The sequence below is a fragment of the Dreissena polymorpha genome, chromosome 5 (assembly GCF_020536995.1).
Source record: "Dreissena polymorpha isolate Duluth1 chromosome 5, UMN_Dpol_1.0, whole genome shotgun sequence".
Lineage (NCBI taxonomy): Eukaryota > Metazoa > Mollusca > Bivalvia > Myida > Dreissenidae > Dreissena > Dreissena polymorpha.
The window spans coordinates 22852304-22878508 of NC_068359.1; the positions used below are offsets into that span (position 1 = coordinate 22852304).

The 26205-nt window shown below is 34.3% G+C and overlaps 2 protein-coding genes across 7 annotated transcripts in view; one reads left to right on the plus strand and one right to left on the minus strand.

Annotated features, from left to right (window-relative positions):
* Positions 1-7176: 7176 nt before the first annotated feature.
* On the minus strand, positions 7177-13917 carry LOC127832246 (uncharacterized). The gene is made up of 4 exons (XM_052357572.1): positions 13863-13917; positions 13285-13721; positions 10516-10623; positions 7177-9278 (listed from the first exon to the last, which is right to left on the minus strand). Exons 2-4 carry the CDS (start codon positions 13714-13716, stop codon positions 9102-9104), a joined length of 717 nt encoding a protein of 238 aa, XP_052213532.1. The 5' UTR covers positions 13717-13721; positions 13863-13917; the 3' UTR covers positions 7177-9101.
* Positions 13918-14120: 203 nt separating this feature from the next.
* The window catches only part of LOC127882188 (uncharacterized), a 132382-nt gene continuing 120297 nt past the window's right edge, over positions 14121-26205 (plus strand). Inside the window, exons 1-4 of one of the 6 annotated variants that reach the window (XM_052430694.1) lie at positions 14121-14357; positions 15088-15252; positions 16996-17157; positions 22940-23171. In XM_052430694.1, the coding sequence (XP_052286654.1) occupies positions 16998-17157; positions 22940-23171 (392 nt within the window). In that variant the 5' untranslated portion in view covers positions 14121-14357; positions 15088-15252; positions 16996-16997. Of the gene's footprint in view, positions 14358-15087; positions 15253-16177; positions 16315-16428; positions 16632-16995; positions 17158-22939; positions 23172-26205 lie in introns of those variants that run through there. The other 5 variants (XM_052430692.1, XM_052430689.1, XM_052430693.1 and 2 more) reach the window with 5 other exon arrangements.

Sequence of the window (26205 nt, forward strand, 5' to 3'; positions counted from 1 at the left end):
GATTCTCCTCTGGAACGACACTTAACGCACCAGCATTAAATGTCGTTTTCCCAAAGGTAGGCTAATATTCGGGTTGGTTTTAAAACAACGTTTGATCGAACATCCAGTTAAGAGGGGAAAAAAACAAAGACAGTAGTGACGAGAAAAAATCAATAATAATTAAAATTACATTGGTAAAATAAAATGTACTTAAATGAAATTGTAACAATTTTCGGCACAGTTTATAGCAAATGCCTTTAATTTTATATAAACTCTTGTTTTAAAATAAATTGAATTCACTTATATATTGTCATATGAGAAATAATCATAGACGTCGAATATAAAATATCTTTCCCGTTTATATTGACTTGCATTCCTTCTACTGCTTTACTTTGTAACAAACCCCATTCAGAAGGATGTTTAAAAATCACTCGAAGCGTTTCTTTCAAATTAGTCGCGAACACTTACGTGCTTTTATAATAAAGCCAGTGTGCACTGTCAATGCCACATATATTCGCCGTTTTCTAGTTATTATATCGGGTTGGGTATTTACGGTAATCTATGAAGTAATTCCACAAAGCGGTGACCAACTGCGCACTTTGCATAGAAGTTGACGTGTTACTGCGCAGTTATTGCAATCACATGTTTCTAAATATAGGCCTGTAACTCCTCGTTCGCAGCGTCTGGTGGTGTAATCGTCAAATATAAGAACGGACATGACTAACCAGGTCACCACTTTAACTATTCTGTTTCGGCAGGATTTGCTTAGTTCACGTTTATAGCTCGCCTGAGCACAATGTGCTCATAGTGAGCTTTTGTGATCGCTTTTTGTCGTGCGTTGTGCGTCGTGCGGCGTCAATATTTGCCTTGTTAACACTATAGAGGCCACATTTATTGTCCAATCTTCATGAAATCTAGTCAGTAGATTTGTTGCAACGCTATCTTGGACGACTTCGAAAATGGGTACGGTTGCTTTAAAAACATAATCGCCAGGAGGCGGGTCATTTTTCCTAATATGGCTATGGCTATAGTAAAACCTTGTTAACACTCTAGAGGCCACATTTATTGTCATTAAACTTAGTCAGAAGATTTTTCCAAATGATATCTTGGACGAGTTCGAAAAAGATTCCGGTTGGTTAAAAAAAAATGGCCCCAGTGTGCGGCGCATTTATCCTTATATATAATGCACTGTGAATGAACAAAAACTGTCACGTGACCACAAAGTCAACGTCAGCAGTCATTTTATGACAACAAACAGCCGCGCAAGGTAGGTTTCTTTCCAATATCTTTGCTGAGCATCCTCTGACTTTCATACGACCTAGTGCACGCAATATGGCATGCAAATAGCTTTCGATCGGTATATCACGCGTTTTGTGTGTTGATCTGGTTTTCGAGAACACTTCGGCGCAAATTTCCATTGAAGAAGCAAACGTCAGTAGTAAACTTACAAAGATTCAGTGTTCTCGAAAATTAACCATCACAGAACTGTCTGTGCTTTACTGGACGAACATATATTACATATGTCTATGCATAAACAAACAAAAATATCTACCAGATATTAAATAAACGTTTAAAGAGTGAAAACAAATATGGCAAACGTCAGTAGTACGTTTAGGAATGGCAAACGTCAGTAGCAAAAATATGCAAACGGCAGTAGCCGAATAAATGCAAGCGTTTAATTTAATGAAAAACATGTGAAATAATATAATTTATGCTAATTTAGATTTAAATTAGATATAACTAGTTAAGATTGATGTCATAGATTAATGCACGACATATATAAATTCTGCAACAACAAAAATGAACTAATGTTTAAGTGATATTATGTGCATCTAACAGTTTATAGGTGTCTATCGCAACCGTTGTTTATTTTTGGTGTTTTTACTTCATATACACGTATTTTCGTTAATGCAGCATCAACATATTAAAAAAATATCCCGGAAAGAGAAATATAATGCTTTTGAATATCAACCGTACTTTCGTTTCGACAACTGACGACAGTAATGATACGACACAAAGACACTATTTTGTTTTACGGATCATTTCGACTAAGAGGACTCACCAGTCACGTAAACTATCGAATATAATATATATATTTTTTTAAACAACTGGTAGCAAGATGCGTTGCAGATAATTGGTCATTAACCACATTTTAACTAACTCTTTTGACCTGTTAATTTTTTCAGCTCAATTCATAATATCACTGTAATAAAATAATATGCAATCTTATTGATTTGTGACTTATACTATTTTACTTGTTTGAACATTACGAAATGATCCTTGAAACAAAATAAGTGTCTTTAAGTCGTATGAACAAATCTGCATAAAACTCAATTTAGATTCACATTGTAAATCGATTCATTCCTGTCGTCAGTTATCAAAACGAAAGTACGGTTGATATTTAAAAGCATTCTATTTCTCTTTCCTGGATATTTTTTCAGTATGTTGATGCTGCATTAACGAATATACGTGCATATGAAGTGAAAACACCAAAAATAAACAACGGTTGCGATAGACACCTATAAACTGTTAGATGCACATATTATCACTTAAACATTAGTTCATTTTTGTTGTTGCAGAATTTATATATGTCGTGCATTAATCTATGACATCAATCTTAACTAGTTATATCTAATTTAAATCTAAATTAGCATAAATTATATTATTTCACATGTTTTTCATTAAATTAAACGCTTGCATTTATTCGGCTACTGCCGTTTGCATATTTTTGCTACTGACGTTTGAAAATGGTTCCAGTTGGTTGAAAAACATGCCCGTCATGGGGCGGGGCATTTTTCCGTATTTGGCTATTGTAAAAACTTGTTAGCACTCTAAAAGTCACATTTATTATCCAATCTTCATGAAACTTGGTCAGAACATTTGTTCTAATTATATCTTGAACAAGTTTGAAAATGGTTCCGGTTTCTTGAAAACCATAGCCTATCGGGGCGGGCATTTTTCCTTATAGGCTATATATAACTTTAGTAAAACCTTGTTAACTCTCTAGAGGCAACATGTTTTTGTCTGATCTTAATAACATTTTGTCAGAAGATTTGTCCCAATGATATCTTGGACGGGTTTGAAAATAGTTCGTTCATAAATAGTTCCTGTCTGTTGAAAACGTGGCCGCCATGGGTCGGGGAATTTATCCTAATATGGCTATAATAAAACCTTGTCAACACTCTAAAAGTTACATGTATAGTTCACTCTGCATGAAACATAGTAAAAAAGTGTTCTAATGATATCCTGGGGCTGCACTGAGAATGTCAGTTCATTTGTATCTCAGGTGAGCGACGTAACCGTCGTTGGGCCTTTCAGGCCCTCTTATTCTTCAAATAACCATACATGGACAAACATTTAATGGAAAACAATATTACTATATTTAAATGAAAAAAAGATGCGAAATAAAGTCTATAACAAATATTTCAAACAACACCACCAACTTTAACCTAAAAAAATTACTCCATGAAATAAGCGATGTTCTTGAAACCGACGCGAAATAGCCACAAATGTCACATCGTAAGTGTAGGCGTTATCAAACGTATATTATTTTACGGGTACGCATTACGGACTGGTTTACACATCATTGTTTGAGTATATATTTCTTAATAAATGCATTAGTTATTGGTTGTTTTGTGACACAATTGTAAAAATGAGTCTTGTTCTGAGAAAACTGGGCATAATGCATGCGCGTAAAGTGTCGTCCCAGATTAGCCTGTGCAGTTCGCACAGGCTAATCAGGGACGACATTTTCCGCTTCTATGACATTTTTCGTTTAAATAAAGTGTCTCCTTAGCAAAAATCCAATTTAGGCGGAAATTGTCGTCCCCTGACTGCACAGGCTAATCTGGGACGACACTTTACGCACATGCATTATGCCCAGTTTTCTCAGAACGCGACTCAAATGTTCCGAACTTGCATTGACCACATCATGCACGGGTACAGTTGAGATCGTCCAGGCCGATATCATGATTTGAACGACACAATTAACGTTTATCCTGAAATTTATCACATCGACTTAATTGAATTTGAAACACCTTATTTAAATTAAATTTATGATATTTTGTCGTTTAAACTGATTCTGATAGTCTAATTCACCGCAACGTTACCTCAGAGCGGTAACGCTGCCGTCGAAAAAAATAAAATCCTTCCAAATCCGTATTCAAATCCGGAAAGATTATCAAAATATCATGTTTCGTTTCATTAACTTCAGAGCATTTTACTTCATTAGCGATATTATTTTTAATAAATTGTTTGCATTACAAAAATGGAAAAGGAAATAGAAATGACGAATTAAAACCACATATTTACTTGAAATCATGTTTGAATAGACCATCATCATACGGTTTAAAATGAGGACAGTCACTATATGAACATCGTTATGAAACATATAAACAATGATGATCGAACCAGAGATGCTGGTAATCGCGATGTACTTCAGACGGGAATTTGATATGTCTGGTCCCAGAAATTAATTATGATAAACAATGTAAAATTGATGTTTTTCTACGCAATAAATCTTCCAATTTTATTTTTGGACCAAATGCGAGGCGGGGAGTTTTTTTGCATCGAAAGCACACTTAGTCGAGACCTTACTAATAAATATGTTTTACCAAAAATCCACTCGGAGCGAAATTTGTATTTAGTGTATCCTCGTATTGTTAGTCATAATCTAGCCCTATTGCATCAATTGTAGATCAAAAGTTATTGAGTGTAAACGCTTGTATCACGTAATTTAGTGACAGTTATTGTTGGGTTGATTTTGAATCTAGATCGCACAACTAAAACTACTTCATGAACCGGAAACTTGCCAAGTGGTAGATTTACCAATGAGGGTTTAATATAAGAACATTGTTCTTTCGTCTCATCTTTTTCGCATCCTACGGAGCTACGTATTTTTTCATCTCTAGTACTTGGACAAACACGCATATTTCAGAATATCACCGCTCTGGTTTTTGATTAACAAACGTTGCGGTAAACTAAACTTTTGAAAATAAATATTATGCAATTCATAAATATTTACAATTACGAAAACACATGTATAAAGCTATCGAAAAACTTCAGCAAACAGGTTTTATTGCACTAACTTAACCTATCGCCTTAGAGTCAAAATACAAATATACGTATTCATACCGCAATATTAAAGTATATACGCCAGAACTTACGAAATTAAATAGAAACAATATGAGAAATCAGCCAAACGTTTGATATATTTATTTAATCTAGGCACACTTTGAACTAAAAAGTACAAGGTCGTCCTGTTCAAATGGGTCTCACATAACCCCAAACCAAGAAAAGTGAGGCACATCACAGGTTGTAAAGTCGAACACTGCGTGTCTTCGCGTTTGAAAGTCGAACTGTCGCTGACTTATAGCAATTTTTAAGAAGAAAATGCGCGTTTAGTGCGCGACATCAATTTGGTAAGTCACGTTATTTATAACAAAAAAAAAAGAGTTTTTTCCTGCTTAAAGAATCACCGCCAAGAGAGATGTGATGCGTAGTATTGTCATCAATTGTTGTTTGAACAAAGGACAAGTTTAATGTTTAAATAGGTATAGGGGGACTTTTTGTCTGCATTGTTCAAACGTTCATATTTTTACTTTTACGGAAAAAAATAATTATATCATTTATAAGAAGTTTCAACAAAAAATAAATAGTCAACATTTTTGTTGAAACTTTCAATTGTCGCCGTGGTGTAGTGGATGAGGTGTCCGCCTAGCGATCGGGACTAGGTGAGTTCGATCCGCACTCATTAACTCCTCAAAAGACATCAAATAATGGTTCTATCTAAGAAACGAACTCGTAAATGTCCATAACTGCCAATACTAATCGAAAAAGCGGTTGGCAGTAAATATATATAAATTTTAATTTTATATTATTAAAATAATATAATTTTAAAAAATTGGGTTTCAGTGCGACCTAAATACAAAGTTGCAGCAACATTGGAAAAAAACGTCGCAGCAACGTTGGGAAAAAACGTCGGGAAAACTTTCATATAGACCATTGGTACAACCAAACTGCAACGTTCGAATTTAACTTAAATACAACGTTGCAGCAACGTTGGATGCCCACTGGGTAATTGAGATAAGTTTTAATAAACAAAGCAGCAACATTGTTGTATTGATTATATACTAGTGGCTCACAATTTCATATGCATTTATAAACATACTTACTTTTGCTACTTACTAAACAATTGTTGCTGAAGTGATACATGTGAAACGTAATTGAAATATGGGCGATGTACGAATTAATTCTAATTTCTAGTTAATAGGGGCACACACGCAATTCAAATGTCCTGAATAAGACGAGATTCACAGTTCAAGTTTGGGGATTTTTTCATTGTCCTATGTTTTGCATAACATCTTGCTTGTTATTTTGTTAGCCACACTTATCTGAATGTGCGCTTGTATGTCACAAATGTTCACCTTTGTTCTGTTTAACATATATACAAGTATACAATAGCATAGCACTTCATATCCTGACCATATGATGTGTGTCCAATGTGCCTAGTGATCATATGATGTGTGTCCGTTATGCCTTGTGATCATATACATGTATTGTTCGTCCGTTATGCCTTGTGATCATATTATGTGTGTCCGTTACACGTTGTGATTATTTTGTGTGCGCGTGTGTGTGTGTCCGTTATGTATAGTTATCATAATGTGTGTGTCCGTAAAGCTTGTGATCATATGGGGTGTGTGTCCGTTATGCATTGAGTTATATGGCATAACTCCGTTATTCGACACAATTTAGTGATGACGTAATTGTAAATGGGTATTTTCGACTACCTGTATTAAAAAAAATCTTTTTCGGACTTTGATTATTAATTCTGGTTGTGTGCCAAAATGAGCAAGCACAAGCTGTATTTCTAAACAGGTATACCTAAAATCGTCATATACTAAATATACGACCATGAAAAGAAATTGCTTGCCAACCTTTTTAAAAACTAATAATATGCTTCGTTGTATAATAAAAGTGTTACATGCGCAATATACGTGAACATACATTCTTTATTTGTGTTCCATACTTAATACTTATACTTGTATTGTCGTTTGTCAACGTTTACTTAGACATTCGGTTTTTACATTCACGAAGAATCATTAAACATGAAACTTCATCAGCAATAACAACAGCAAAAATGAGTTATAAAGAGCTTTTTTAATGTCCAAAAAGACAATCATTTGAATAAATAGCATCCAAAGAACAACGAAATGTATATATAATAACATATTCGAATTTAAAGGCAAACATCAAAATATTGACAGTAGTTTATGCATTCATTAACTGGACAAAACACATGTAAACGTGTTGCCTTGTAATAAAATATGCGCACAAGACAGACAAAAATACGAATTCAGCAAACAAAAATAGGTTCAAATTCACAAAATGAAGATCGATAGTGTAAACATCTTTTATAACAGTAATAATATACATATGATATGAGGTATATAAGAATCGAATATTCAATGAATAACGACGAGTAACGATATGTTAATGAAACAACAATAAATACTTTTACAACAATCATGCGAACCGTCATAAAAACAACAAAGAATAAAATGTAATGCCGAACCTCATTTCATAGTAGAGCGGCTTCTAGTCGAGATGTATCGATTAAATTGTGTTAATTAAAGAGAGACATACCGCATTAAATAATATAAAGTATGAAAATACGAATATTTGCAAGATAGGATACACTAACATACATAGTGACTATTAATTACGTACAAATATGTTAAAGTAATGATGACTTTATGAGTCGTGTTCTGAGAAAACTGGGCTTAATGCATGTGCATTAAGTGTCGTCCCAGGGACGACACTTTCCACCTTAATTGGATTTTTGCTAAGAAGAGACTTTCTTTAAACAGAAAATATCATAAAAGCGGATTGCACAGGCTTATCTGGGACGACACTTACGCACATGCATTTTGCCCATTTTTCACAGAACAAGACACTTACTATATATAGTTTATATCGAGACGAATATGTATCCAAAAAAACTAACACATGAATATTAACATACATGAAATGTTTGTTTTTGGAAATATCGGAGATATTCCGCTTTGACAGGCATGGTTTGGCGTACCAGTATCAAACCAATAAATACGTGTAAAGTAAAAGCTAGAGTTGTGTACACATGCGTGCTTTGCTGGGTGCGAACAAGAATCCAACTTCCACAAGGTCTCCCCTTTTAAAGGGACGTAAACACAGACTATCACAATGACAGTTTATGCTAACTTTTTTCGTTCATTCTTTTAAACAAGAAAGCGCCACGACTTAATAACTTAATCTTTTAACTTGTCGAAATATAAACAGAAAACCAACTAAGTCTGTATTGACAGAGACAACTAAGTCTGTATTGAAAGAGACAACTAAGTCTGTATTGAAAGAGACAACTAAGTCTGTATTGAAAGAGACAACTAAGTCTGTTTTGAAAGAGACTTGCAGACTGATAAAAATATGGCTGTGGTATCCGGTAAAATTTCAAGGAAATGTAGAACAATTTTGTGTTACTTTTTAAAAGTTTGGTTGGTCCATTAAGATTAATTTTGACTTGAATAACTTAGTGACAAAATGAACATCCATTCATCATATGTTACTATTTTTAACTATTAAATAATGCCATGAAAGTAAATATTGTTATTTGGCGCTTCGTGAATATAACGCTCACTTTTCATTTTCCCTGCAGACATAATATAATGGTGGTAGGTTGAAAAAAGACAATGGTTTACACCATATGAATCATATACATTATATACACCATTCTTGTTTATCTATAAAAGATAAATAATATCGCATTTACAGCTGTCATAAGGCCGGAAAATAAAATGTTTGATTCCACTAATATCTCCATTTTTAGTATTCACATGTTATTACCCACTTGTACAAGGGTATTAATAGCCTGATATGGTCCCCATCGCTTTGCGACATATCTTTTCTGATATTAAAAAGTTTATTTCCGGATATAATCGAATGTAGCAAGTGTTTGGTATCTCATCCCGTATTATCAGAGAAAAATACGATACGGCACCAAAGATTATTCACCGTCTGGCAAGTGGAGACAAAAAACTATTTTAGTCCTTATAGTGCGTAACTTAATACACAGTTTTCTCCCTTTGGTGTCAGCTGAGTTTGTTCACACCAGCTGGAAAGTTCCCATGGAAAAGCGCGGGAAATTGTTGCTGCGGACAGGAAGCGAGATGTATCTCCATTAACTGGCGAATTCCGTCCCTTTCCTTTCGCACCTGTTCTAGTTCTTTCCTTAATTCCGTCTTCTCGTTTTCTAACCGCCGACACTCCTGTAAAAATACAACAACATACCGTAAGGTGTGGTGGTTGATAATGCGAATTTGTCATAAAATTTATTTCGTGGGTTTCCAATCTGGAGAGGAGAAAGTCCTAGAAATGTTTGTGATTTTTGGAGAATGACAAAATCTAGGACAAGTTTGAAATACGGGTGTTAATTTTTATTTTTACCTTCACTATGCTTTTATGTCGTTTTTTTTCATATTAGTAATTAAGAATCAAATTTTGAATAATAATAACAATAATGTGATTATTATAATAATGAAAACAATGATAACACTAATAATAATAATAATAATAATAATAATAATAATAATAATAATAATAATAATAATAGTAATAATAATAATAAAAATAATAATGATAATAATAATAATAATAATAATAATAATAATAATAATAATAATAATAATGATAATAATTATAATAATAATAATAATTATAATAATAATATGAACAGGATTAACTCTGTTAATATTTAAGATTCAACTGCGTAAAGCTTAATAACACAACTTGTTAACTTATGATGCATCATACAAATACAAAACTAACTAATTTAATTACGGACATAACAAGTTTTTCATATGACCGTTACAGTTGCGTTTTTATTGTTAAGGTAGACGGCATAATTTTAATCGGTTTTTACTGTACTTTACTTATCACCAATATCAGGCCAAGTATTTATTGTTGTAAATCCCAACGGAAAACAATCGGAACCAGGTTACAAGTTAACGACCAATAAAACGAATGATTTCCTATTACAAGGAAGGTTTATAAAGACAAATACCTGATATGATTATTGTAAAAAGTTCATGTTGACCCAGATATTTTGTTACGATAGATAAACCGAAAAGTTTACAACATTGATAATAAAAGTGCTCAGACTATTGTTTCGTCGAAATTCTTGTCTTTTTTTCGGAAACCAATTGAAACGTTAATAGCCGTATAGGAATATTATTGTTTATTACATTGTCACATAATAACCATCAACACATGTCTTTTATCAAGCGAGACCAAATATGTCTTGATATTTTTTAACGTGCTAGTAGCAAGTATCATTTAAAGCAACATGTCAATCAAAGTTAAATAAATTAATAATATTAAACCCAGTTAAACTATCAATGCTGATTGTCTTATTACATCCCCAATATATTTATACACGTAACTAAAATAACGACATCAACTTTTGTAACATAAAAACCAATAACAATTTATAATAAACCAACGAACCTTCTGCAGCGAATGCGTCTGCGTTTTCTGTCGGTCCCGGAAGCGCCTTGCCGCCATCCGGTTCTGGACTTTTCGTTTCTCGACTTTCTGTTCCTCTTCCGGGCTTAACTGAAACGAGTTCAGAATGCGGAATGAAACGCGGAAATTGAGGAACCACTTGACAGAGATGTTTAGCGAAAAGCTTAAAGTGGCACATTCTATGCATTTGATTGTTGAAAATAGTTTAATGTTATTTTTAACTCTTTGACAAACAACAGTACTTTTCATTCTTATACATTTCGGTTAAGAAGACAAATTTATTTTGCACTGTTTAACCTTGGGCGGATATTGAATACGTTTTTAAGTAAGAGACAGACAATACGGGGTAGAATACGGGGTAGATAAATAACCAGTAAATTATTGTTTATGTTAAAAAAAGCATTTTAATTTCCAAAATATTTATAATTTGTACAATTACAGCACGCAACATAAATAATCTCTACATATTGTACTAATTTTTGACATATAATTTTGTTTTCGACATAACGTATTTCTTAATGTCACAAACGTACTTTTGCACCTTTAACATGAACACTGTTGTGGATAGTTGATTGGCTGAAATAAGTCAATCAACCACCCAATACAAATCTAACAATTGATGTTGACACAGATTTTGAATTGATAGTTAAATATTTACGGAGAAACAGAAAGTGGCTGAAATACCAACACAGTTCATAGAATCACGAAACGCTGTATATACTTCAAAGAATATAACACAGGAATGTGGCAAAGGTGTGTTTTATAGAAGGGAAACTAGAACATGAATCAACTTTCGAGTGCAAATGGACTTGTGTGTTTTAGAGATTTACTGATATTGAAAGTACATGTACAGTCAAACATGAAACGGTGTGAATGCATCGATGCATTTGATTTACCAATAATATGTGTACTGAAATAATGACAAGACACTGGTGTTATTTAATTCAAATGTAATGCAATTTTAAAGGGCATCAACTTTAGTGAGAGTAACTGACGTTTATTTCACTGACAACTATTTCGCCTGACACGAATCGTAGCCTCTCTTTTTTTACTCGATTTTTAATATACTAGGTATTGAACGTATAGAAACGGAAGCGTTTCAAGAAACCATCCTTCACTAATTTTTAGTGCTAAAATAAGTTTCAATAGAGTCATACTCTTCCTCTTCATTTACTTCGTTTTTTTCAGAATTCATATATTTTATTTACATCATTTATTGTAATTATACTAATTAAATACGTACTTACGAAAATAAGCAGGTACAAATACAAATATACCGATCAATTAAAGGGGCCTTTTCACAGATTTTGGCATATTTTGAAGTTTGTCATTAAATGCTTTATATTGATAAATGTAAATATTGGATCTTAAAAGCTCCAGTAAAAAATCAAGAATAAAATTAAAAAAAGGAAAAAAAGGAGCCGGTACCAGGACTCGAACCAGTGACCCCCGGAGTCCTGGAGTAAGTCTGAAGTTAAAACGCAATAGCCCTCTCGGCTATTCCGCCGGGTATACACAGTTTCAGTATTGTATACCTTATATAAGTAATCTTCGTAGTTTCGTAAATTTAAACGACAACAACAGAACTCTCCAAATTATTGAATCGTTTCGCGTTGAAACGCTTTATACATTTTAGGTTTTCAAATCGTCAAAAGATACATATAATGGCAATATTGGACTATGGTAAATGTTCAGTTTTACTGTTTCCTCACAAATATCATAACTTAAACGAAAATTTGCGAATCTGAAACAACTTTTTTCAATTTTGTCAATTTACCAAACCGTGAAAAGATCCCTTTAAAACAAAAACTAGATCCCTTATAGATTCGCTTTATTTGATACATTGAGAATTACACGTAATGGGAATTTACACAACTTAGTGGGTAAAGATATTTTGCAATAAACTGAACGGAATATTTCCGGAAATTGTTGTGAAATGAAATTTTCATATCGAACCTTAAGGGAAACGGTTTTGACAATTTAAAAATCGACGAAATAAAGATTTCTTAAGTTAAAATGCTCATTAAAGATGTATATCGACGGCTAATCGGAATTTCATTTTCAAAAATAAGTTTTTCTTGTACTTGCTGCTTTACATATATGTCTAATTTTAATACGCGCTCGGTAAATTTATTTTAACAAGTATTCAAAAATGACCAAGAGGGACACTAATCTCATCTATTGAGATATAAAACATTCTCGATGATATATCATTATTAAGAGAGTAATACATGAGCCGCTAAAGAGACCACAATTTTTGCATGTCTTTAGAGCGGACAGGGCGGCTTTCGACCGGTCTACGCACATTTGTCAGAAGACCAATTATCGCGTGACGCGGCTCAATTCTTATTCTTAAACGAGTGAAGTTATGACGAACTAAACCTAAACTGATACTTGTGAACTCTATTAGCTTTTACTTACACACGTGAATTATAACCTATACTTATAAACCACTTGATGTCAATTAAGTTAATACTTGAATGTAAGCTTGGTTCGAACGTATTGCACTAACTGGAATTTACTCCCGCACAACTTTTATCAACCAATGGTGTGCAGATACTCTTGGCGATAAATAATGTGCCATCATTTGACGGATTTGATTGCATTTTTTTTGTATTTTGGTCAGTGCGATTTTCATAAAAAAGACTTAAATCAATTGATTGTGAAACGCATTTGAGGAGCTGGTCTTTTAAGAGACGCATCACTATTGACAAAGTCGATGTTTTAATGGAATACCCTAGATATACTTACTGCGCAAGGTTCACGGTCCGTGAAGTCGACCTTCAACTCTTCTTTTCCCTCCTTCATGCGTTTTGACTGGATTGTATATTTCAGTTCCTCTTTGATATACGGCATCAGCCCTTGAGGCAGTACCGCGTTTTGCAATTCTGACGTTACGTCTTTCGTCAGAAAATTCAAGCCCCTAACGTCCGTTGTGTTACACGCAGAAAAACTGGGCTCGGTAACGCTTGTGCAATTTCCGGCGTTTGTTGCAGTGGCATTAGATGTACACAATAATTCCGTTTTTGAATTTTGCGTTGGTTTGGAGGTGTTTGTAAAGTCCAATAAGTCGCTAAGGTCCATACTGTTGAGAAAGGTCGGTACGACCTGCGTACTTACCGGTATATTGTCACACATCGTAAGAAATACGTTGAGTTGCGAATTTTGTCGCTGATAAAGCATTCTTTCTGAAAATTGAAAATAATTATAGTTATAATAATAATAAAAAATATTCCTGACAGTTGTATTTAAACATTAAAAGAAATACTGTTAGTTTATTACCGAACGATTATTAAACGAAATCGGTAAGAAGTACAAAAACAACATACATCGCTAAGACTAGCTTTCATGGATTTCATGTGATTATAAAATGTTTTGCAATATATATGCAAAATAAACATGAATAAACGTCATTCCCAAAATAAACATGATTTGGTTTCCCAACTCATACTGTTCCAATATCTATAAATATAGGCCACTCGTTCTCATTAACTATTATTTTCTGAAAATAGGTCAACGTAAATAAGTTATTATAGATAATTGATCGATTTTCTTCTTGTTAAATTAATCACACATATATTAGGTTTCCTGAAAATGCGAAAAGATAGTAGCCAAGAGTCGTTTCCGATTGGATTTACCGTACACAAGTGTGTTTTTACGGGTAGGCGGCGGTATGTAAACATGTATCTCAACCAATGAAGAATGCAGTACTGTTTAAGAGCGTACTTTCGTTCTCTGTTTGAAGGCGGTTAACATTGACTTCCCGATCTATCTAGTGCTAACAAATTTTCAAAGAAAAGAGCAAGCTTCTTAAAATTGCTACTGTAAGTGTTTTTAAAACAGTGTATTTTGAATCACGATTGTTTTCATTATGTTTTCTATATGTAACAATATATTTGAGAATGATACACATATCCATAGTTGTTTTAACTTTAAATATGAAAACGTAATTGAAGTTTTAATTTACTTCCTCATATTCATGGGTACCTTATTAAAACTGTAAACTGTTTAAGTAAAGTATTATATATTCGAGCAGTGTTCTGTGAACAAGGGGGGTTAATGCATATGTGTAAAGTGTCGTTCCAGATTAGCCAGAGCAGTCCACACAGGCGAATCAGGAACGACTCATTCCGCCTAACTTAATTTTTGCTAAGAAGAGACTTTCTTTAAACGAAAAATATAATTAAAGCGGAAAGTGTCGCCCCTGATTAGCCATTACGGACTGCACAATCTAATCAGGGACGCCACTTTACGCACATGCATAAACCCCCTTTTCACAGAGCACGGCCCATTTATATTCAGGAAAATATCTCCGTACCCCTGGTAACTGTTGACTTGATTCAGTTCATACAAATCGTACGCTTACTTTAAGATCATCATATGCAACACGAAAATATCTGCCAAAGTAAACGTATTAATCTGGAAGTTGAAATCCCTTTTATACACGGTGGTAATTACCTGTTTAAAGAAATTTTGTTTGCTTTTGTTTTGTTCTATTGTTGTTGTTGTGTTTTTGCCCAACTGCTATGTATACCGATAATTACCGCTTTCTAGCTTAAGCTTTGAAGGCAGTGCCGGATTAAGCACCGTGGGGACTCATAGGCAGGGAAACATTTCGGACCCTGTCCCCAGGCTCCAAGGCTGGAACCCCAGTTCCCAGTCGATTTCACTCACCATCAAATCAACACGGTTTTGCAAATAATAAATGATTGTCACGTGGTAAGAAAATGTCAAGCCTTTAATCCGGACATACAATAAATATACAATCATCGACTTTGTCATTAGATTAGGCTAGGTAAGTAAAAAAATCTTTCGTCCCGGTCTCATGGGGCCCCTAAAAGTCGCGGGGTCCATATGCAGTTGCCTTCTCTGCCAAATGGGTTATCCGGGACCGGTTGAAATGTTCAAAGATTCACATTCAAGCATTCGCTTAGACATTTGGGACATGGTTTGATTAAGAAGCAATTAGTAAATAACTTCTTATTTCCGACAACCAGTGACTCGGTTCGTGGTAAAAAAGCGTAAACGAGTTCGAAGATAAATCTTAATTGGATACCATTAGATAATGGGCTACTGTTACTACGAATTGTGCTTTGTAAAACCTATTTCACACCCGCACACTTACACGATTTTACGGTTGTCGATACTCTTCATAGAAAGATGTTGTGGGAGGTTTACTCATTAACCATACTACTGTTAATCATTCTTCGTACACGTTGCAGTATATGACGATATGACATATTTATTGCGAAACTGCCAAGGGAGATAATGCGACCGCTTTACAACACAATTGTACAACATGAGTTTGGTCCCTTAATGGTAACTGAAAATGGTCTATTTGCAAATAGCATACTTTTTAAATCATTTTCAAGGACTATTTATTTTTAAAGAAACTGAAGTCACAACACATTTAAGCTGAATTACATTAAGTAACTCAAATATTCTTTGTATGTATTCTTCTGAATTGATCTATTCGCAATGTAAATCCAAAAACAAATTGTTTGTGTGTGGGTGACTGTGAGTGTGAAAGTAGTATATCGCTAGTTATTGAATCAAAAAATCCTGTGTAAAACTATATAAATGTCTTTCTTATTTGTGTGTATGTATACATTTCCCATCTCGAACTCAATGCCAAAATGAATATTTTGAATAAGGTACGTGTTGACCACAGTACGAGTTGACTTGTGTACGAGTTAAATGTAAACCGACAACAACAACAACAAAAGGGGCGAGTCGTTCCCTCGCGTCAGAGTGTTTATTCGTATTTATAACATTTGGCAGGTAAATATACATTTGACACACAATCCCGAGTTTGCTTTTTTGTTGTTGTTGAATCGTTATCCTAGATGAGAATTATCTATATCGTACAATAAGCATAGTTGCAATATCCCAAAGTCCCACTTACTGACCTTTCTAGCTGTAGAGAACAGGTCTATGTTCTCATAATAGCTCGACGCATTCATAAAAATACCTGTAACCAAGGTTGCCACAGAGTAGTAAATATGGTGCCTGCCGGTCTATAGCTGGGTGTTGGATTATTGCCTAGCAAGCGGGAGGTCTTGGGTTCCATCCTCGAAGTTCTTTAGGTCAACCGAAAAGTACTGTTCCTACCCAGTTGTTAACACACTTGACTGTGTCTCACAAGGCCTAAGGCTTACAATGCAATCCAGCTAAAATATGAAGGCTTAAACTAAATAACTCATGAATTTGGATAGGTTTAAACAATTTGTTTTTACAATTGCAAGCATTTGCAGCACAATGAATACAGTATCTGTCTATAAGTTTTAGGTAATTTGTTGTTAATGAAATATTACTGCTCAATTTTCATGACAAATACTTCAACAAAACTATGAGCCTCCCACTGGGACAATGGCGCTTAATGCATGTGTGTAAAGTTATAACATGCAATAAGCCCCATTTTCCCAGAGCAAGGCCCCTATCTTTATGAAACTGTCGATGCAGTCATGGCGTACCACATCAAGTCTAAGAAGTCAGTTGTCCAGCTGCCCTACCTGCCATTCTCAGCCACTATCAAGGATGGCACGGACATACTACTAGACTACTATAGAGACGAACATGAGCAGGAAGTCTACGAGATCCTGAAACACATTGTCAATGTTGAAGGTATGCCTAAGGTTTAGAATGAAGCTTACTTAACACTTTTCCTCTCAGATACTTATTTTGAGGGGTTGGTAGTCTTTAAGAAAATCCAAATAAATTAAAGACTTTTCTCACTTGATTCATGTTTGATTCATTTCCAACCCTAAGCTGTAGATGAGCAGCACATATCATAAAACCTGAACAGGCTGAGAGTTGCTGGCAGACTGTTCTGGTGTCATGCTGTTTGCCTATAGCCATGTTCACTTTGATTCTAAGTGGCAAAGGGTTTAATTAGGTTTTTATGTTGGTTTGCATCTTCCCAGGCACCTTAAAGGGGCTTGTTCACAACAGACAATTTTCAAACTGTCATTGCTTCAAAAAGTAAAAGAACACAGTATATCAGAAAATGAAATGATCCAATGGTAAAGATGAAACGATTATCACATTTTCTATGAAATTTACAAAATTATAAATTGTTACATTCAAATGCAAAACCATTGACATATTTAAAATGTTTCTGGTATTTTTTTATATAAATATTGTGTAACTTCAATAAAGTATTAAACTTATATCTACTTGTAACGGTTGGGATTGCAGAGTGGGTAAGGTGATAGCCTTTTAGTCCAAAGGACACTGGTTTCAGGCCCATTCAAGAGACAAACTGTTTTCTTTTTAATTTCTTTTAAAAATTTAATTATATTCTTGTTTTTATAATGGATCTCTAGAGTTTTGGCGTATAAATCTAACAATTAAAGGAATTTAATGACCTTGTTAAAATATGTCCATATGCAGGGCTCGACATTAAAGGTAGTCCGACTGTCCAGGACAACCAAATTGTTAGTCCGGACAAGTAAATAAAGAAATTTGCTAGTCCCACAGGACAAGTGGTCATTATAATTGTATAACTTAGAAAAAATGCCTTTAAAGCCATTATTTCTGTGGAGATATCACTCAACTTTTCCGAGTATATTTTGTATATGTTTAATCGTCGAAGCCCGAGATATTCCGATAGTTCCATGTGATACATGTACTACACTGTACTGTTCACAAGGGAAGCAACCCTGAACATTTTTTCTTTGCCAAGATAACAAGAATATTCTCCCTTGTAAAGAATATGCATTTTACGACACTGGTACACACTGATCTTACAGACAATTAACGTAGTGACGTCCTCCCAATGTATAGAATGTGTTTTTTTTTAAATATCAGTTAAGTACTGTACATATACATCACTTTTAACATTTTCTGTTTGATGTTGGCAACACACAAGTTTTTGTCAGGTACTATGGCTTTGTATAATGTTTAAAAATCAATAATCTTGAGTTTTCCTGTTATTCTAGTCAGTTCTTTTTGTATTGAAATTGCCTACAATTATGTTGACATGTAATTTAAACGATTCAAATCTTTATGATTTTAGCATTTTGTATTATTTCATTATTTTGTAAAGTACTGAGCAGAATAAAGGTATAATGGTCAGGACAAGTTGCTTTTTGGTCAGGACACGTGAAATTATGGTCTACTTGTCCGACTGTACAAGTTGCTTCAAAAGTTAATGTCGATCCCTGCATATGTGTGAACAAGTCCCGTTTAGGCAAAACTAATTAAATAAGTTGTTTATTTCACTAAGTAACATCTTTATACAATGTAGGGTAGATAGGTCAGCCAAACGATTTAATTGTCATTAACTTAGTTCATTATTTTGTATGATTCACACATTATTTTCCTTTGTGCTCATAGTTTTGGATTGCATGTTATTAAGTAATTAAAAAAAATATCTTTGTGAAATATTATTTCTTAAATGTAAAATAAATTAAAGAGAATTTTATAAAATTAAGCAACTATTATAAGGGCCAACACCAAAAATTATGCTCATTGTGGTTAGTGTCAACAAACAACTTTTCATTTTTTATTTTACAATTTACACCTTAGACCAACACTTATAGTGGAAGAAATCATTGTACATTCAGTTCAGCAATATTGCCTGTTTTCACAAGCAATTTGAAATTGAGTTCTGGGTGATATATATCTTTACCAAACACATAGAAGCACATGTATACTTTAGGATAAAGCAAACCTTTTTGTTTCAAATTGGTTATTATCTTGTCAGTCGATTTTGAGAGGAACTGCTATGAAACACACAAAGCCAACATCCTGATCCACAGTTTGGATGGTGGTATTAGGCTTAACGTATTTTTTATGTAGCAAACATGCATACCTAGCTTGGGATTGCATTTGGGGTCGGTCAGGTCAAGATAACCTTTTTTTCTAAAAATAGAATATTATTTTCGGGTCAATATTTTGAGTTTTAATGGAGGCGTTTTGCTGAAATTTTGTGTGTAGGTAGCAGGCATTGAATGGGATTTCGCAGTAAGTTGTTTAAATGAAAGCACATGAATTGTTTTAACTTTGATTATCTAGTTTTGTGGCATGGTCACTTTTCTCATTTTAATTTATAAATGTGTAGGTTTAAATTTACCTAGGCCTCTTACCTATGTTCAACTTCAAATATGTGTTTGCAGTCATTATATTAAAGGGCTAACATAAAATGTACATTTTGCTATGAAAATTTAAGCATGTACGTTACACTATTAAAGTTTAAGAATGTACGTTACACTATTAAAGCTTATAAAAAGGTACGTTACACTATTAAATCTTAAGAATGTACGTTAAACTATCAGAGCTTAAGCATGTACGTTAAACTATCAAAGCTAAGAATATACGTTAAACTATCAAAGCTAAGAATGTACGTTACACTTTCAAAGCTTACGAATGTTTGTAAACCTATCAAGGCTTAAGCATGTACGTTATAGTATAACAGCTTAAGCATATTAGTTATACTATTCAAGCTTAAGAATGTACGTTAAACTATCAAAGCTTACAAATGTACGTTATACTATCAAAGCTTAAGCATGTACCTTATACCTTAGGAATGTATGTTATACTATCAAAGCTTGAACATGTACGTTATACTATCAAAGCTTAACTCTTTCAGTGCTGGAAATGAATTTTGAAGGCCTTTGCAAACAGTTTGGATCCAAACTGTTTGCTATTCTGTTAGTATTCTTTGAAAAAAAAATCAAAGAAAATGCTAATTTTAGAAATTCAGCAGACGACATTTTAGTAGACGACGTATTTCCCAGCATGCAAAGGGTTAAGTATGTACGTTATACTATCAAAGCTTAAGAATGTAGTTATACTATTTAAGCTTAAGCATGTACGTTATAATATCAAAGCTTAAGCATGTACGTTATATTATCAAAGCGTGGGAATGTACGTTATACTATCAAAGCGTGGGAATTTACGTTATATTATTTAAGCTTAAGAATGTATGTTATACTATTAAAGCTTAAGCATGTACGTTATACTATCAAAGCTTAAGAATAGTAAAGGGAGCTCTTATTAGACAGCTTGTGTTTTAAATATAGAATTAAACTATTCTGAATATAAAACTGTTAATTTGTTTATGAAAGTAACCTCAATTTTGCAAAATTATTTCAAAATAGCATTGACCATAAGTTCAAATTAATTGATATGATCTTTAAGCCCGGAATGTGTTGGAGGCTGCACGTATTGGGTGGATCTTGCTCATTCTTTCACAGTTGATTTACCCTTAAGGTGCAGATTTCGTAAATAAGTAATTTTGGCAGCAACAGTTTTTATGCATAATTCTGGCCATTGCTTGTTTTTCAACTAGAATAATTATCATATATTATATAGTCCTCGGAATCTTGTGTTTTGAAATCGGTCTTTTCGGCATTTTTGGCATTTTCACTTATGTTTTTTAATAAAATTAAGTACCGGTACATAGAAATTATCACGTCCAGCTTTTTCGTTTGTGCCAGGCAAACTGTCTTAGTATGAACCGGGTACCAGGACAAACTGACAATTAAGGTCTTATGTGTTTTCTTTTATTAGTTGCGCGAGCACAACATCATCATGTTAAGCTTTTGTTATCGCATTCTGTCAGTTGTTTGGGTGCCCAATCATCATGATACATGCTCAAAACATATGTTCTTGAGATATCTGGTTTTAATTCATAATCGGTCCCCGTCCATTGAAAAACACGGCCATTAGGGTGAGTGGGGCAGTTGTGCCAAAAGTAAAACCTTGTGAACACTCGAAAAGTAACATTCATTGCCAAATCTTGGTTGAACATTCGCAGAACATTTGTTCTAATGATATCTAAGCAAAGGTCGAAAATTGTTGCGGTCCATTAAAGGTCGCCTGAAAAACATGGCCACAAGAGGGCCAGGTAGATTTCTTTATGTATTGCTATAATTTATCGACTTTTTTGCCAAGTTATCAGGAAACTTGCTTACAACATTTGCTTAAATTATATTTTCTTGGCAATGTTAAAAAATGTTTTCGGTCAGATGAAAAACAGCTAAAATAGGTGCAGTTTCCTCATATGGCTATTGCTACCCTTGTGAACTTGTTTAGACTTGCGTACGTCCCACATAAAACTTGCATATAGCTTTTGGTTTGAAGATATTTCAGTCGAGTTCGAAATAACATTTCGGCCAGGAGGAGGGGGGTGGGGCGTTGCACTTGGTGCTCAGGTGAGCTATTGTGATCATCCCATGTCCGGCGTCTGACATCGTGTGGCGTGCGATGTCAGTTGTGTTTCGTCAACGTTTAGCTTAGCTTATAATACTCTGAAGGCAACTTTTTTCCTCAAAACTTTTCGTAACTTGGTAAGGATTTATATCTGGACAAAATTTAAGCCTAGCTCGAATCTGGGTCCCGTGCATCAATAAAGTAGATCACCTGGTAATATATTATTGTACTCTTTCTAAGTTCATACCTTACATCTATTTTTGTCGAAGAACTGTGCCATCATGGCCCTCTTGTATTCAAAAAGAATTCTTCCGACCATAAGCTCTGATACAGTGACTTGCAATTGTTTAAAATATTAATAGTAAAACTATACAAACCATGCAAATTATCTATCCGTTTGTTTGGATTATCCGTTTATTCTAAAAGCAAGTGGTATTAGATATCTTGCATTTGAGCCTCGTTCTGAAAAAAAAACTGGGCGTAAAGGTACCTTTTCACAGATTGTTGCATGCATTGAAGTGTGTCATTAAGTGCTTCATATTGATAAATGCAAACATTGGATCTAAAAAGCTCCTATAAAACACAATAATAAAATTAAAGAAAGAAAAAAAGTAACCCTCAACTGGGCTCGAACCACTGAACATGGAGTAAAAGTCTACCACTTAGACCACTGGCCCATCCGTGCTCATACAATCAGTGATGTATTTTATACTTTATATAAGCAATCCTCATAGTATTACAACATATAACGACAACGATAGAACTCTCCAAATTATTCAATCCTTTCGCGTTGCAACGCTTTATTATATTCAAGTTTTTAAATCGTCAAAAATGAATATAATGGATATTTTTGAGTAAATGTACAGTATTACTGTGTTCTCACAAATATCATAACTACAAGGAAAATTTGCGAATCTGATTTTTAAAAATTTCGTCAATTTACCAAACCGTGAAAAGGCCCCTTTAATGTATGTGCATATATTGTCATATCAGATTAGCTTGTGTAGTCCACACAAGCTAACCAGGAACGACACTTTCAGCCTAAACTAGACTTTAAACAAAAATAATATAAAATCGCAAAGTGTCTTCCCTGATTATCCTGTGCGGACTTTACAGGCTAATCTGGGACAACGCTTTCTGCACATGCATTAAGCCCTGTTTTCTGATACCGAGGCTCGTATAATTCATCGTTCAATATCGAAACCGCTTACAGTGTGTTAACCATTTCCTCCAAACTTATTTTATGTAGGCGACAGCTATCCTCAAGAAGACATGACCAACATAGAAGATTTCCGAGCATACTACCTCACGCACGACGTCTTTGTTTGCCTGGAAAAGACCTCTAAAGAAGTTCTCGGTGCTTTCTACATCAAGCCTAACTTTCCTGGTCGATGCTCGCATATCTGCAATGCTGGCTTTATTGTGAAAGTGTCCGCTAGAGGGCGCGGCGTTGGAACTTTCATGGCAGAGATGTACTTGAGGTTAGCAAAGGACTTAGGGTACAGAGCCAGCTTCTTCAATCTAGTCTTCGTAACAAACGAGTCATCAGTACGACTGTGGAGAAAACTTGGATTCAAAGAAATAGGACGAGTGCCTAATGCCGGCAATTTGAAAGGAAAAGGATACACGGACGCTTTGCAGTTTTATTATGACTTTACTGCATAAATGATTATGTATATTGAGTTTTTAAATAAAATAAGGCCAATGTTTTGCCGAGAAAAAATCATTATTTGATGTGTTTTTTTCCCAATTTATTTACAAAATAATTGTTTGCGTAATTCAACTACAACGTAGTGTTGCACAAAATTGTTTAAAAAAAAAAGAAACTTATTTACACAAAGAAACTATTACTATAATTTATATATTTGTTTTCAGTGAATAAAATCAAAGTTCATTATGTAAACTCGTATAATTACCTATCCCGATTCCGCCATAAATTTTCGATCTCTGTACAAGATCTCGTTGCTGAGACAACGCGGTATTCAACGTGATTAATTTATCGCGGCATATAAACTATGGCTTAACAATGTATCAAATGAAACCTCCGACATGGGTCATATTGCCAGATTTTCATATTAGTTAAGTTGCATTGTCGCAGTGAAGTTAAGGACAAAAGGGAATTGGTGGATGACAGCGGCGTATACTTGCAACGGTGGACCCATTCGGTAACTACTACGCCCGTCGGGCTGGACATGTTTCATTTAATATCTGTGTTTTTTTATCGCTAATGTTGTTACATGTCACAATAACAAAGCATTGCTTACTTCTTAATAAGGGATGCGCGTGTCACAATGTCGTATACACTTTAATTCCTTTCCCATAAATGTCAATTTTTCAGTGTGAATGTAAGGCAGGTCAAGCCTAATACAGATAATTAATATCTTCATGTGCGGCTCTGATCAGGTTTATAACCAAAGTGGAGCTCGCAGTGTTTAGCCCTCATCCACACACATAATATTAAAGTTTCCACTCTTTGGATTCTTTGTTCACTGTATTGCTCTAGCAACCAAGAGGGAACGAATGTTCGGGAAAGCTCTGCTTCTCGGATGTATTTCCATTGCACTGCTATCATCGACCGTTGAAGGTAAGCGATTGGTTCAACGGCTACCCATCAGAGAGGCATTTTGACCCGTCTGTTGTCTATTAGAAAAACACATCAAATTAAAGACCTTTCTTACTTGATTCAAGTTTTAAAAGCTTTATTTCATACCCTAAGATACGATTGAGCAGCAAACAGAATAAAACATTAACAGCCTACGAGTGACTTACACCTATAATTAAATGTGAAATAATAGCGCTTTTTTTGTCTGGAAACAAAATATACATAAATTCCAAAACATGCGAACACTTATTTCTTTCATTGGTTATTATAATACTAAAGATGCTTGATGAAATATGTACTCTGGATAATCATTTTACATATGTATTCCGATTAATGTTTATTTACCAGGACTTTTAGTTCAAGATATGACTTGTTCTCAAAACCAATTGTTTGTTCAGGATTTAAGAATCTTTCATTTACTGTCAAGTTTATTACAAAACACCACATTTCTGTACTTCCAATTATTATCAATGTAAATCCAATAATACGACTCGATCATTGGCATACACAATTTGTAACCTACTTAACTCTATTTTTTCAAGCCAATTTATTTTCAGTTATAATGAATAACTAATATTCTCATGGATGCAAGATTTACTTAGTTACTTACTTTTTTATGTCCCCCACCACTTAAACATTTTTCATAACTTTTGCAATATTGAAGATAGCAACTTGATATTTGGCATGCATGTGTATCTCATGGAGCTGCACATTTTGAGTGGTGAAAGATCAAGGTCATTCTTCAAGATCAAAGGTCAAATATATAACTTCAAAGCGGCGCAGAAGGGGACATAGTGTTTCCGACAAACACATATCTTGTTTTTTTTATATATATTTGTCAAAAATAATAATGCACTCGGTGTGTGTATTCCGAAGTTTATGAGGACCTTGTGCGCCCGCGTATGCATCATATTAGGCCCCGGACTGTGTCTAAGAAATCATGCCTGATTAACTAGACCCACGAAAGGTGGGACTAAATTTTTAATGACAGTTGCTACTTATAGTTAGCAATCCTTACATTATTATTTCTGTTATTGTGCGGTGGAGTTGGGGGTAGGGTGAGAGAGGAACCAGATTACCCATGGGGAACCCACCTGATATAATGACCACCAACCAAACTCACATACTTTGGGGATTAGAATTGAACCCATTTCTCCTGAAAATTCTGTATGCGTAATCATTTTTTTTCAGTTCAATATTGACTTTTTTTTCGTGCGATGTAATTCGACTATCAGTTAATATAAAATTGCATAGATTTCACTCTTGGGATTTTTTTTCTTCTATACCAACGTCGTCAGTCTTCCAGTAGTGATATACATCCCTTGGTAAAAAAAATGTATATAAAGTATTTACAAAAACACGAACTGATTAAAAAACCCAAATAAATTGGCGACAACGACAGGCAGATAAAGTTTCCGATCATATTTTGGAAAACACTATTTGGATAATTTTAGACGTACTTTAAAATCATATCGTGTGCCGTTTAAGCTTATGTTGTGTAATTTTATTTATATATTCTCCTACAGAATCAAACGTTACTTTTGTTTTCGGTAAATAAACGAATATCTATTTCATTTTAGGTAAACATTTTGTATAACCACTCGTTAATTTAAAGCCGATTATACATCGAAAACAACGAAAATCTTCTCCATAATATATAATTGGTAATGCCTTGAATGTAATATTTAGATTGACAGCAACGTCGAGACACTTAAGTGATGGCATCTTGTATTCTATAATGCTCGCTGCTTTTTGTATCTTCCAAGGTCAACGTGGAAGTGGTAGATCCAGAAGCGGCGGTAGTGGAGGCCACGGTGGAGACGTTGTAATTATTGTTGGCGGCGGCGGTGGTGGTGGCGGAAACAAAATACACATACATGACATTATGAGTTGGTGGCGAAAGCGGTGATGAA

Excerpts from the sequence above, each read along its gene's own strand:
- LOC127832246 (XM_052357572.1), bottom strand. The coding sequence starts at position 13,716 with ATGCTTTATCAGCGACAAAATTCGCAACTCAACGTATTTCTTACGATG. Across the intron at positions 10,624-13,284 it reads CGGACCGTGAACCTTGCGCA|TTAAGCCCGGAAGAGGAACA; the intron begins GTAAGTATATCT and ends AACTCGTTTCAG. Across the intron at positions 9,279-10,515 it reads AGACGCATTCGCTGCAGAAG|GAGTGTCGGCGGTTAGAAAA; the intron begins GTTCGTTGGTTT and ends GTATTTTTACAG.